The following is a 14499-nucleotide window of genomic DNA, read 5'->3' as shown; positions in this document are numbered from 1 at the left end:
CACTGCTTCCTATTTTATTTTATTTTTATTTGTGCCAGAGGGCATGTGCACTCACCAAAAAAGAAACAGAGAAAGAGGGAGAAAGCACACCCCAAATGGGTGTGTTCATGTTGCAATCCCTTCACATCCATTTCTCCATCCTGTCGATAACTTGGGCATGCACACACATGTGTCTGGTGTGGTTTTCAAGCCACCGAGCCTGGGATTTGAATCACAGAATCAGCCATGTGGGATCCAGCTCCCTTAGCCACCAGACATTGGGGTCAGCCCTAAGAATTCCTTGAGTGTGAAGTTTCTGAGCAATGCCACTTACTACATATATGGCAGACTTTTCACCACAAGTATTTCTGTCATGTAAGTTCCCCTTCACTAAGTTCACACAGAGGAGGCAGCACTGTCCCTGTGCTGTTATATTAGGAATCTCGTCTGGGTTCACTCCCAGTGTGCATCTGTCAGCCACTTCCTTTTTTTGTTTGTTTGTTAGATTTTTGGCATAGGGCACGTGCACTCACCAGAGAGACAGAAAGCAAGAAAACATCGCCCAGGGGGCATGACCATGCCATGCCCTTCTTCTCCATTCTCCTCGGGATCTTGGGCACACATGCATATGTGCCCGATGTGAGTTTTAAGTCTCTGGATCCACGACTCAAACCACAGTCAAGTCGGTGGCCCAGCAACATAACCATTACCCCATCTGCTGTTCCCCACTTCCCTTTTTAAAAAGTTTATTTCTTTATTTCTTCCACGACCACGAAAGAGGGAGAGAGAGTCATATCCTAGTCTTTGGGAGCAGTGTTCTGTGTATTTTATTGTGTCCTTGTTCATTTGTCAATTTGACTTTAGCATGTTTATTTAAAAATAAAGATGCTAAAAGCTGTGCATAGTCCTTCCATGAGGTGTAGACAAGAGTCAGACTAGTCTTTACTCGCTGTTTAGTAAGACTTATTTTAAATTCCAAATTATGCATGAAGAAAATCTAATTTTTCTTCCGTGCAGTTACTCTGTTATCATAAGCTATATTTCCATTGTTTCAAATGTCAGGGTGCACACAGATTGTAAACAAAAAAAAAAAAAAAATCAAGAGACCAACAGGGGGCATAGTGGTTAAGGTACGGGACTCCCACATGATCAACTGCACTTTGAGTCCTGGACCCAGCGGCTTGAAATTCACACTGGCATGTATGCAAGCATGCCCAAAATTCTAAGAGGAGACTGGAGGAGAAGGGATTGTGGCATGGTCACCCTCCCAGGGAGTGATGTCTTGCTTTCTGTCTCTTTGGTGAGCACATGCACTCCATAGCAAAAATCTCTCTCAAAAAAAATTTCAAAGTGCCTATCATTTTTATAAGGATAATTTAATTTTATATTGCACATTTTATTTTTTTGATATGTCATTAATTTATAAAAGAAATGCTTTTTTCAGAAAAGTATTGATTTTATTATGTTGTTATCATGTATGTATTGACACGAAATAATTTAAATCAAAATATTATGTGAGCATACGAAAGGAAATTATTTTAAGGTATTTATGTTATTTTTGGTAAGTCATATGTTCTGTTCTAAGCCTCCATTTATTTTTATTCATAGATTCAAAATGCAAGTGATGTCTGGATCTTTAGAAATCATTTCAATACCTGCCTTTTTTTACCCAAACACATCATATGTCAAAAAATCAACTGAGAACTCACAAAACCTAGAGAGGTATGACATGTTAGAAAATAATATACTTGGGGCCGGCAGGTGACGCGGTGGTTAGGGATGCTGGACCCCCACATGGCTGACCGTGGTTCGAGTCCCAGACCTGGCGGCTTGCTTTCTCACTTTCTCTCTCTCTCTTTCTCTCTCTCTCTCTCTCTCTCTCTCTCTCATTCTGTCCCCCTCTGGTCAAATTAAAAAATAAAGGGGGGGGGGAAGAAACATTCTTTAAAAATAAAAGAGAATCATATCCCGAAGTTAACTAACTTCAGCTGATGAAATCATGGAATCAGCATCCTGTGGTTACTGTTTCAGACACAGATGTGTGGTAGACCTCGCTCCTACTGGCTGGTGATGCGCGTCACTCTCCAACTGTATGTTCAGTGACAATAAATTGGCGGCATGAAGTCAGCCATGGTATTTACTCCATGGAAAGGAGCAGAAACTACACGTTAGAGCTCGCCACCCCCAGCTATTAAACGTTTACCACCGTACCACTGGTGACCTGTGTTCAGGTTCATAGACAGTAATTAGCTAAGGTCTAACGAGGTGAGAAGGAGAAAGGGGGATGGGAGAGCGGGATCATAAATCATTACTCTTGGGTTCTAGTCCCAGCTTTTCTCTTTGCTGATCCCCCTATTCAGGTCATGGAACCTTTTCTTCCCCCCCTAGCTTTTACTACATTTCCAGTAGGTACAGATCTACATTATATCAATATATTTCAAAGTCATTATGAGAATAAACTATGAAAATATTTATGAAAAAACATTCAAAAATTAGAAACTATGAACCTGCAATGAATTATGATTTTTTGGTAATAAGTTTGGTAGACATGATAAGAAATGAATATTTTAGTTTCTCAAAACTTAGGAAAGGCACGTCAGAACTCAGAACAAGGTCTTAACCAGAAAACTTGCTCGATTTATTTGCTTTAAAATGATAAGTGGTACGTCAGAATATATAAACCTGTAAGTTTTGTTTTGCTTTTGTTTTTTCAAAATAATTATTTACTTTAGTATTATTTATTATTTTTATTTTTTTTTAATTTGCATCGGGCACGTGCACTATGAGAGAGAGAAAGAGAAAACAAGCTGCCAGGTCAGGGACTCGAACTGTGGTCAGCTCCGTGAGAGTCTAGTGCCTTAACTGCCAAGCTACCTTCTGGCCCCCGTTTTGCTTTTAATTACTGAACTACGTTATGTGCAAATTTAGAGTCAGAAAGCTGGGAGTCATCCAGACCCTAGTTTTCCCTTTAACCTTTCAGATCTCTGTCCTTTCCCTTTAAAATCTCTCTCCACATCATCCCTGCCCTCCCACTGCTTTGGACTTAGTTCAGACCCTGAGAGATGTTTTGCTTTCCCTAATCCTAGCCTCACCTAGCCTCTCCTCTCCTCCAATCTGTTCTCCATGTGATAGAAAAATCTTTACTCTTGGGAGATCCAGGCCAAAACTTCCCACTTGTCGTAAAAGAGCCTTCATGAGCGGGTCTCTGCCAGCCCTACCGTCGTCAGCGTCTTTTCCATGCACGGCTGTGCCCTAAAGCTAAGACGGCCTTTGCCAGACCATTCGGCTTCATGGAATGCCCAGCCTTGTTGTGCTCCTCCTGCCCCGTTTCACTGTGAGATACTTAAACCACTATTAATGTCTTCACATAGTACTTACCTAAGTATTATTATTTTATTATTTTTTTGTCTTTTTCATGCTAGACTATGAGACCTGGAAGGGCAAGAACTGCATTGTGTATGGGTCTGTGCATCTTCAGAATCTGACCTACCATCTAGCTTAGTACTAAATTAGAATAAAGTTTCTTCTCATACTACCATCATTTGACCTAAAATCACAAAGAATATTAACTTCATTACCTAGATTGAAATGTAACTAAATGAAATGTAAAATAAATAGGTTATGCTTAGCCTAATAACCCATGGCATACATTGTCAATTGAATAAACATGGGGAAAATTCAGTATAATCGTTAATATAAACATATACAGTTTTCCTTAATGTAGCTAGTATTACGTTAGCAAACTGTAAAGACTTTTTTTTAATTGTCAAAGTATGCTTATGGAAAACAATGTAAATAATAATCATGAATATTAACAGACTTCAGTGCTTCTCTTTAGTTGGCAAGTCAAACAAGTATTGGATTTTTGCATTTTGATGCTGTATGCGCAGCCCAAGGCGAGGTATTACTTACAGGTAAGAACTCGGCGTACATGTCACTTACATTAGCAGTGTTATTTTCTCTCTCTCTACTTTAGCCCCTTCTCGTGGGTTTCTTCACTTTACTTTGTACCCTGAAAATAGAAAATATCATATAAAATGCTAGGAGAAAGCTGAAAATGCATTGTACATTGATCTTCTTGCTGGGTTTGCTGTAACAGAAGGATTACAGGTCCCTGAAGCAAACTGAAAAGTAAACTTCTAATTGTAAAGAAAGAAAGAAACGGTACCCCCTGTATTTCTCTGCCTATAATTTTTTAAAGATTTATTTTAATTTTATTTATTATTATTATTTTAAATTTTTTGCTGTAGGGCACATGTATTCACCAGAGAGAGACAGAAAGAGAGAGGGGGAAAGTGAGAAAGCAAGCCATCAGGTCAGGGACTTGAACTGCAGTTGGTCACATGGTAGTCCAGTGCCTTAACCACCACACTACCTGCTGGCTTCCTCTCTGTCTATAATTTTTTTTTTTTTTTGGAGAGGTTTTTGCTATAAGACGCATCGTGCACTCCCCAGAAAGACAGAGAGAGACAGACAGAAAGTGAGAAATCACCCCCCAGAGTGATGGCCCCACTACAATCCCTTCTCTTCCAGTCTCCTCTCAGGATCTTGGGCACATACGCACATGTGCCCGGCATGAGTTTAAGCCACCGGATCCAGGACTCGAACCACGGTTGACTACATGAGAATCCAGTAATGGAGCTATTATGCCATCTGCTGGTCCCCATTTTGTTTTGTTTTGTTTTGTTTTGTTTTGAGAGGAATCTGTCTATAATTTTAATACCCCTATAGGGTATGGTGACCCCACAATTCCTTCTCCTCCACCTCTTCATCCTCTTGAGATTTGGGGCATGTACACATATACACAGTAACTTGTTTTTCGAACTGTTGGGGTCAGGATTCTAACTCCAGTTGGCCATGTGGGCTCTGCTTTCCCTAGTGTGTGGGGCTGGCCCAACAGTGTACTTTTGCCATTTTGAAACACCACAATTCTGTTCCATGAAAATGTGCCTGAGAACGTCCACATTTTCTGAACTGTTTAGGAGCCCTTTTTCTCTTTAAGTTACCCACAGTACATATTCAAACAGAAAAAAATAATGTTTTTCTTTGTTCTCCTCTTCCTTATGGAGGACTATTTTTTGACTTACCTGCACCATCAGCCTAATCAGGCTATCGTGGATGGGTGTCCCCATTCCCTGTTGTCATCTCTTTACCAAAAGGTGCTTTGTCGGACACAGTATCTGGAGATAGATATGGTACCCAGCGTCTCGAGCATAAAACTAGTTAGTCTTTGCTAAGGCTGAATATTTTTTGCACACATACACCCCACCCCCGCCCCACTAAATTAATGCATTCAAATCCTAACTCCCAAGTGATGCATCAAAGTGAAATCTCTGGGAGGTGACTGGATTAGTGCCCTTATGACAAGGCCTCCGAGAGTTAGCTAGTCTCTTCCGTACCTGGGTAAAGATGTCGTGAGAAGGCTCCATCCGTGAGTAACAGCCTTCGGCAGACACCACATCGTCTGGTGACTTGACCTTGGACTTCCCAGCCTCCAGAACTGTGAGCAATAAATGGATATTGTTTATAAACCACCCAGTCTGTGTTTTCTTTGTTGTTGCTGCTGTTCTTGTAATAGTTCAAATGGATAAAAACTGTGTAAACCAGAAACTAAAGTAGTTGTGAGGATGAAAATGGATTCAAATAGATTCTTTCCAAGAGGATTTGAATTGAATGTTGAAGATTAGTATTCAGGAAAGAAACAGATAATATCTGGTTAATCTCAGAATCATAAATTGAAAATCAACGAACTATAAATGCTCTCAGGGAATTGAACTAAAAATAAAACGATTACTTCATTAAGAAAAACTTTTTTTTCCAGTGTCTCCTAGTGCATTTTCTATTTTTCAAGCTACTATAACTTGTGCAGTGGAAGCATTGAAGGTACTAATGCTATTTGGGGCTTTATTTATTTTTCAGCTAGAAGATGGTGTCATAGCTAAAAAGAATTACTTTACAACAATAAAAAATTTCATGGATGATATTTCTTCAAGTAACTGGTTTTATATTGAGTTCTCAGTGCTTGGATTCATAGGTAAGCAACAGATTCGTTTTGCTGGATCAAGCTAAAAAGCACACAATAATTGTAAAAACTTTTTAAAACTTGTCAAAACTTTGTCACAGGGCCATCCAGTGGCACAGTGGCTGTGGTGCTAGACTCCTACATGGCTGACTGCTGTTTGAGTCTCAGAGCCATTGGTGACTGGAAATTCATGCTGGGTGCATATGCTTGTGTGCTCAAGATTCCAGGAGGAGAATGGAGAAGGGGCAGCCTGGCCATCCCCCTGGGAGTGATTTCTTACTTTCTCTCTCATTGTCTCTCATATACTACTTTTTTTTTTTTTTGAGAGGTTTTTGCTATAGGGTGCATGTGCTTTCCAGAAAGACAGAGAGAGAGACAGAGAGACAGAGAGTCAGAAAGTGAGAAATCACCCCCCAGGAGAATGGCCACGCCGCAATCCCTTCTCTTCCATTCACCTTTCAGGATCTTGGACACGCATGCACACACGCCCGGGGTGAGTTTAAGTCACCAGGTCCAGGACTCAAACTGCAGTGGATTACATGGGAGTCCAGTGACATAGCCATTATGCCATCTGCTGATCTCACTGTTATTTTAATAGTAAAATCATATTCAAGTTCCTGAATTTCAGAGAGTTTTAGTATAAACTACCATTTTTCCTAGGTAGATCAGTAAACAACCAGATTGGTGTGCATGTATGTTATAAAAAGAAAAGGGAGCTGGCACTTGTTAAATGGATGCTATGAGTCTAGCACACATTAGCTCGGTGACTCAGATATACAGGGGGACTCTTCAAAGTTCATACAAAAATGACATTCTTATTTTGGTCCAAGATTTTTGGATATTCATGAGTAGCCTTTTCCTAACATGCCTTTTTCATGAACTTTTGGAAGTCCCTTCATACTTGTCTATGTGACATAGATGAATATTGAAACCCAAAGAAATAAATTTATAGAGAAAGAAATTTTAACTCGAAACTCTTGTACTAAAAGTTCCTGTAATTTCTAGTATGTCAAAGCTGAAAGTCTTTAAAAATGTAAAAACATCATAATAAACAATAATAGTTACAACCGAAAAATTCCTAAAACCATGCCCACAATCTTTAATTTTTAAAGAGTTTTTACAATTTAATATTATTCATAATAATAATTATTATTTTTAATTTGACCAGAGAGAGACATAGAGAAAGCGATAAAGCAAGCTGCCATGTCCAGGACTCGAACTACAGTTGACCATGTGGGAATGCAGCGCCTCAACCACTACACTACTTGCTGACCCTTTTATCCCTTAATTTTTAGTTTTTAAATGATTTATTTTTTGTTTCTGCTTTGTTTGTTTGCTTGTTTGTTTGTTTGTTTCCATTCTGAGGAGTGTAACACATTTCTCTGATGACCATAAAAGTTCATCTGTTCAAAGCTTTTCTTTCCCCAAAGCCCCAATTTGCAAGGCTCCAAAGGTCTTTGGTTAAAAATAAAAAGAAAAAAGATATCTGGGTCATCGGAAAAGTCATGTCATGTTTTTCTATGGAAAACTGCATGATGCCTTTTCCAACAGCCTAAAAGGTAACACTCATCGATGGTGAGAAGCTTGGAGAGACATTTTACTGCTACCCTACTCTGAGAATTTAAAATTCTCAAAGAATTTGCCTTTCTCAGCACAGTCAGATGTGAGATGCAGAGGGGATATTTACATTCTGACCATCGCAAGAGCACATGAAATGAGCACTCTTTATATAATCCCACAGGCTGATTTAAGCTTAAACTTACAAAGGTTTTGCCTTTTGTTATCATACAGCAGTTCTGTTTTTATTTACTAAAAATATAAACTCGCAAAATACAATTTTATACCATGCTAACAGGAGGTGAGGAATTACATCGAATATTTCCATCATCAAATCACTTGCTTTGATTACTAAACAAATAGGTGCTGAAACACCACAATGTATTTGATTAAGTAACCAATGGAGACCTAAGTCCCAGTGAGGAAAGAATTACGCTCACATCTTGTTATTGTACTTATGAAATGGTCGGATGTATTTGGCATTATTTACTTTAAGGTGAACATTTACCTGAATCTTATCCCTCCAGCTTCATTTTATACTTAACAATGCAGTATATTTTTTAAAATTGGACCAAATATATTTTAAAATAGAATAAATATTTTACAGTCATAAGTATATAAGAAAAATGGTGGACCAGCAGTTGGCATGGTGATTAAGGTACACAGAGGGTCCCCCATAGCCGACTCCGAGGTTCAACTGCATGGTCAATCCCCTCTTCTGCATTTCTCCTTCCATTTGGAGTTTGGAGAACATACACACATAAGCCTAGCATGTTTATTAAGCTTGAAACATGCAGTCAGCCATGTGGGATCTGGTTACCTTCCCCACCAGGCCATGGATTCAGCCAGTGGTACTCAATATGTAAGCAGTTACAATATTTACAGTGTTATCCTCCACCTTCATTAATGCTTCAATTTACTTCTAAGGAATAGGCCATATTTGAATTCTGTTTCTTCCCCCCTCTTTTCCTGTGTTAATGGAATGAACAATGATATATGAGTAACTTGTATTTATTTGCCTTTTATCTGTAGGAAAGCTGCTTAGGTCCAAGGACTTACTTGACTTTGTACGTTTTTCTTTAATGTTCTACAAAGAAAAGCCAATAGATTTGCTCTTGAATGACTTTTTTCAGATAAAGATGTGTAACCCAGGTGAAGCTATTGTGAGTATTTTTTCTTTTTTTACTTTATGAATAATGAATATTTTAGGGAAATAGTATCCATATAATGTAATTACCTAAAATAAGCTTACCAAACCAAACCTGGTAAGTACATCACTTTTTTTAACTTTCAATATCCTAAGTTTTTACTAATACTTCTACTTACTAGATGAAATAATGAGAGGCCAAAAGTGTAGTGACAAATAAAAGCAGAGAGACAAGAAAAGAGTGCACAAATGGGAAAAAAAAAAAAGGATAGACGTCAATCTGTACATACCAATATTTACATTAAGCATAAATGGTCAAAATATACCAATACAGAGACAGATCATCAGAATGGATTTCTTTTGAAATGATGCAACTATGAGATCTGTACTCAGTTCATAGATCTTGGGGCCAGCAGATGGCATGACAGTTAAAGCAGCTAGATCCCACATGCCTGACTGCTATTCACATCCCCATGTGGTGGTTCCAGGCATGTGTGTGCATGCATGCTCCAAATTCTGATGGGATTAAACAGAGGAAAAGGAATTGTGGCATGACCATACCCTATTGGAGGGTGCTTTCTCTTTCTCTTTCTCTCTCTCTCTGTCACACACACACACACACACACACACACACACACACAAGCACAAGAACTCTCTGATTAAAAAAATAAATACTCGGGGGACTAGCAAGTTGGCATAATGGCTATGTCATTGGACTCCCATGTATTCGATCACAGTTCGAGTCCTGGACCCAGTGGCTTAAACTCATGCTGGGCTCACATGTGTGCGTGCCTAAGATCCTGAGAGGAGAATGGAAGAGAAGAGATTGTGGCATGGCTGTACCCCCTGGGGGGTGATTTCTTGTTTTCTGTCTCTCTATCTTTCTTTATCTCTCTGGCAAGCTTATGTGCCCTGTAGCAAAAATCTCTAAAAAAAAATAATAATCAAAATAATAGTGAATTGAATACAGCAATATGTTAATATAAAAACAGTAATACACCATGACAATTGATATTAATGCTAAGACTACAAGACTTTTAATATTTGAAAATCATACAACATAATCCACTAATTTAATATTCTAAAGAAGAAAAGCTGTATGTTACTATCAGTTAGTACAGGAAAATTATCTGAAAAAATCCCAATGTCTATTCATGAACAAAACTCTCAGCCAACTAGTAATAGAAAGGAATATTCTTATAGGATAAAGAATATTAAGAAAAATCCTATAACTAACTTGATGCTTAATAATAGTGAATGACTGGATGCTTTTTCCTAAGATTGCGGGAAAGACAATGAATGATGTCTGTCTTGCTATTTACAAAACTGTTATGTACATAAATTTGAGATATAGTTCTTTCTGAAAAGTCTATGTGTAAAGTAAGTAAAATAATTCTCAAATAGCAACCATAATGATTTTTTTCAGAGGTTTTTGCTATAGGCCTCATGCGCTCCCCAGCCAGCCTGACAGAGACAGAGAGACAGAAAGCGAGAAATCATCCCCCAGAGGGATGGCCACACCGTAATCCCTTCTCCTCCATTCTCCTCTCAGGATCTTGGGCACGCATGCACATGCGCCCCGGCATGAGTTTAAGCCGCCGGGTCTGGGACTCGAACCGCGGTTGACTACGTGGGAGTCCAGCGACGTAGCCATTATGCTAACTGCTGGTCCCCAATCATAGTAATTTTTTAAAGAGAGGTTTTTGCTATAGGTGACATGAGCTCTCCGTAGAGACAAAGAAAGAGAGACAAAAAGTGAGAAATGACCCCCCCCCCGGGGGGGGTCGCCATGCTGCAATTCCTTCTCTTCCATTCTCCTCTTGGGATCTTAGGCATGCACACACACACACATGCCTGACATGTGTTTTAAGCTGCCAGGTCCAGGACTTGAACCACGGTCAACTATGTGGGAGTCCAGCAATATAACCATTATGCCAACTGCTGGTCCTGCAATCATAATAATTTTAGATGTTTATTTTTAATAGTACTGGTACCATAGGTCATCTTTTTTATTTTTAGTTTTAAAGATATTATTCACATTCTTTTTCACTAAATATATATTGTCTTTTATTTTAAGCACATACTTGAAAAAAAATTTTTGATTTATTTTAATTTGACCAGAGAAAGACAGAGAGAGAGAGAAAGAGAGAGAGAGAAGGCAATTCATCAGGTCCAGGACTCAAACCATGGTCAGCCATGTGGGGAGTCCAGCACCCTTAGCCACCATGCCACCTGCTGGCCCCAAGCATATACTTTTTTCAATTTAGGAAGAAATTGGGGAGGCTGTAAGTCAGTACACAAATTAATCAGTGAATATGTAAAGAGAAACTTTATAATGTAGTCTGTCGAAAATGATTAGACAGGAAAATGCTAAAAATTTCGCCTAGGTTTTTGGAATAAAAAGAGAAAAAAAATGAACTATCCTTGGTATAATGGTAGATTTGTTTTCAAACCATTTATGGAAATATCTTTTCACCTATCCCAGTGATTTTGCTCTCTGATTCTTATGAAGAAAAAGCTAAGAATTAAATGTTTTGTTTAAATTTTGGAATATTAATATAAAAATGTAGCAAGAACCAATGTAAAAACTCATTTTTTAAATTTTTTTTTGTAGAGAAAATTTTGCTATAGGGCACTTGTTCTCGCCAGAGAGACAGACAGAAAGTGAGAAATCATCCCCCAGGGGTATGGCCACACTGCAATTCCTTCTCCTCCATTCTCCCCTTGGGATTTTGGGCATGCACACATACATGCCTGGCATGAGTTTTTTTTTTTTTTTATTGTTTTTTTTTGAGAGGGTTTTCCTATAGGGCATGTGTGTTCACCAGACAGACAGAGACAGAGAAACAGAAAGCAAGAAATCACCCCCCACGGGGGATGGCTATGCCGCAATCCCTTCTCCTCCATTCTCCTCTTGGGATCTTGAGCATGCACGCACACGCACCTGGCATGAGTTTTAAGTCACCGGGTCTGGGACGTGAACCGCGGTCGACTACATGGGAGTCCAGCGACATAGCCATTACACTAACTGCTGGTCCCCCTGGCATGAGTTTTAAGCCACCAAACCTGGGACTCAAGAGTCCAGCAATGTAATCATGACGCCACCGGCTGGTCCCCTAATACAAAAATTCTGCCACAGAGGCCTGCCCATGGTTGTGTTAAGGTGGCCGGATCCCTCATGACCAACCACATGATTTGAGTCCCAGACCAGTTGGCTTGATAAATATGCAGCCGCATGTAATGCGAGTGCTCAAAATCCCAGAAGGAGGGAGGGATAGAGGAGAATGGACTGTGGTGTAACCATCACCCTTGGGGAGTGTTTTCTCATTTTCTCTGTTTCTGTGTTTCCCTCCAGTAAGTACATGTGCCCTTAGGCAAATTTTTTAAAAAAAATTCTGCCATCAATAAGTATAATACTTTTTATTTGGGTGGGGGGAGGTTTTTGCTATAGGGTGCTTGCCAGAAAGACACAGAGAAACTGAGAGACAGAAAGCAAGAAATCACCCCCCAGGGGGGATGGCCACACCACAATCCCTTCTCCTCCATTCTCTTCTCTGGAGCCTGGGCATACACACGTACCTGGTGTGAGTTCTAAGCCACCAGGTCCAGAACTTGAACTGTGGTTGACTACATGGGAGTCTAGCAACATAGCCATTATGCCAACTGCTGGTCCCAGTAAATGTAATACATTTTTAAACAGTTTTTAACAGAAGATTATTTCCTTTTTTTCCCCAGGAAAATTGTGCACAACGAAAGAAGCAAATTTGTATTCGATATAAACACTCTCTTTTCCAGCATGTGGGTATATATCCACCATTTCCAGAGAAGAATAATATTGCCAAGTAAGATTTTTTTTATAATTGTTTAATTTAATTTAATTTATTTATTTATTTTAATTTGACCAGAGAGGGACAGAATGAAAGAGAAAGTGAGTGAGTGAGTGAGTGAGAGAAAGTGAGTAAGCAAGCTACCAGATCTGGGATTCGAACTGTGGTCAGCTATGTGGAAGCCCAGCACCCTTAACTGCCATGCTACCTGCCTGCTCCCAAAGTAAGATTTTGAAATGTAACTTCAATAATGTGCAATGCTTTGTGAACTTATAAAAAGATTGTTTAGAAAGGAGAGATGTGGGACCAATAGGTGGCGTGGCAGTTAAGGCACTGGATCCCCACATGGCTGACCACGGTTCAAGTCCAGGACCCAGTGACTTGAAAATTACCCTGGGCACTTGTGCATGCATGCCCCAAGTCCCTAGAGGAGAATGGAGGAGAAGGGGTTGCAGTGTGACCATTACCCGGGGGGGTGATCTTTCTCTTTATCTCTCTCTCATGAGTACATGTGCCCTATTGCAAAAATATAAAAAAGAAAAAAAAAGAAAAGGAGTAATGATATGAGAGAGCCTATTAAGTGTGTCATTTGAGCACAGTTTATTTTATGACAGAATTATATATTGTGAAGAGCATTTATAAATTGAGCAATCATCTTTTAAAGACTCAAGTTGTCTATCGTGATAAGAAAAATCCAGACCACATAAACATCTTTGCCTTATTTAAGTATATCCTCAGCATTTTAATTTTAGATCACTATTTACAAGATAAAGCCGGCATTGTGTGATTTTTAATCATTCTGAAATTTTGCATGACTTTTGGAAACAGTGTTACTGATAACTGGCTTAGCATTTTGGTAGAGTCGAAGAAATGAAAAACTCAGAGTAAAATAGATAGCTTAGTCATGGTGACCTAGGGCGTACACAGATGATACTGGGCAAGCCCCAACATCCATCTAGACCTTCATCTGTAAGACGAAGAGTTTTCATTTAAACTCTTTAAGGAATCCTTAAGGGTCCTTCCACCTTCGAAACACTATCAGTATCTGGGCCAGCAGGTGGCGAGGAGGTTAAGGCAGCCGGGTTCCACATAGGTGACATTGGGGTTTGAGTTTTGGACCTAGTTTTGGAAAATCATCTGGATGTGTGCTTGTGTGTGTGTGTGTGTGTGTGTGTGTGTGTGTGTGTGTACATGTGTGCACGCACGTATGCCCAGAATCCCAAGAGAAGAGGAAAGGGATGGTGGTGTGGCCATTCCTGCGGGGGTGGGCAGGGGTGATTTCTGAGAACTTCCCCCCTTTCTCTCTCTTTCTGGTGAAAAGTGTTGCCCTATAGCAAAAACTAAAAAACCAAACTACAAAACAAATACTATCGATATCTCTGCCTTTGCTGTCTTCACACAACAAAGGAAATGAGTGCTTTAATCTAACCTTGACGAAAACGAGGAGTGCATATGTACCTCCTCCCATTGCATCCCTGCCCTCTTGGCCTTTTGTGTTGCGTCTCTCCATGTGGTCTGCACGCACCAGCAGAGCTCAGGAAACACAGCGTGAGCTCAGCGTGAGCTCAGCGTGAGCTCCTGAGTGCTCGCTGTTAGGTTAGCTGTTAGGCACGGTAGAGTCCAAGAATACAAGTATGGGTCCAGTCTGGAGGATGTTGTGTTAAGTGAAATAAACCAGATATGGAAAGACAAATGCCACATGATGTCATGCCTACGTGGAATCTCTACCTGATTTCATACAAGTAGAGAGTAGAGTGGAGAAGCTGGGGAAGGTTGGAGGTGGAAGGGTGGGGAGAACTGTGTCAGTGGGTATGAAGTTAGTTAGACAGGAAGAATAGATTCTAGTGTCCTATTGCACAGGGAGGTGATAACATATATTTATATATGTTTATATATATATATATTTATATATATATGTGTTTTTATATATATATATATATATATATATATTTCAGAATAGCTCGGGG

At 39.6% G+C, this 14499-nt stretch overlaps 1 protein-coding gene across 1 annotated transcript in view; it reads left to right on the top strand.

The window, feature by feature from the left end:
* The window catches only part of MGAT4D (MGAT4 family member D), a 34556-nt gene extending 22005 nt beyond the window's left edge, over positions 1–12551 (top strand). Inside the window, exons 7-11 of the mRNA XM_006144649.2 lie at positions 1588–1701; positions 3818–3893; positions 5899–6013; positions 8591–8721; positions 12441–12551. Coding sequence (XP_006144711.1) covers positions 1588–1701; positions 3818–3893; positions 5899–6013; positions 8591–8721; positions 12441–12551 — 547 coding nt within the window. The remainder of the gene's footprint in view (positions 1–1587; positions 1702–3817; positions 3894–5898; positions 6014–8590; positions 8722–12440) is intronic.
* Positions 12552–14499: the final 1948 nt, after the last annotated feature.

This window comes from Tupaia chinensis, unplaced genomic scaffold (assembly GCF_000334495.1).
Source record: "Tupaia chinensis unplaced genomic scaffold, TupChi_1.0 Scaffold000127_2, whole genome shotgun sequence".
Taxonomy (NCBI): Eukaryota; Metazoa; Chordata; class Mammalia; order Scandentia; family Tupaiidae; genus Tupaia; species Tupaia belangeri.
Note: the sequence above shows the minus strand (reverse complement) of the source record. Positions and strands in the feature narration are given on the sequence as shown.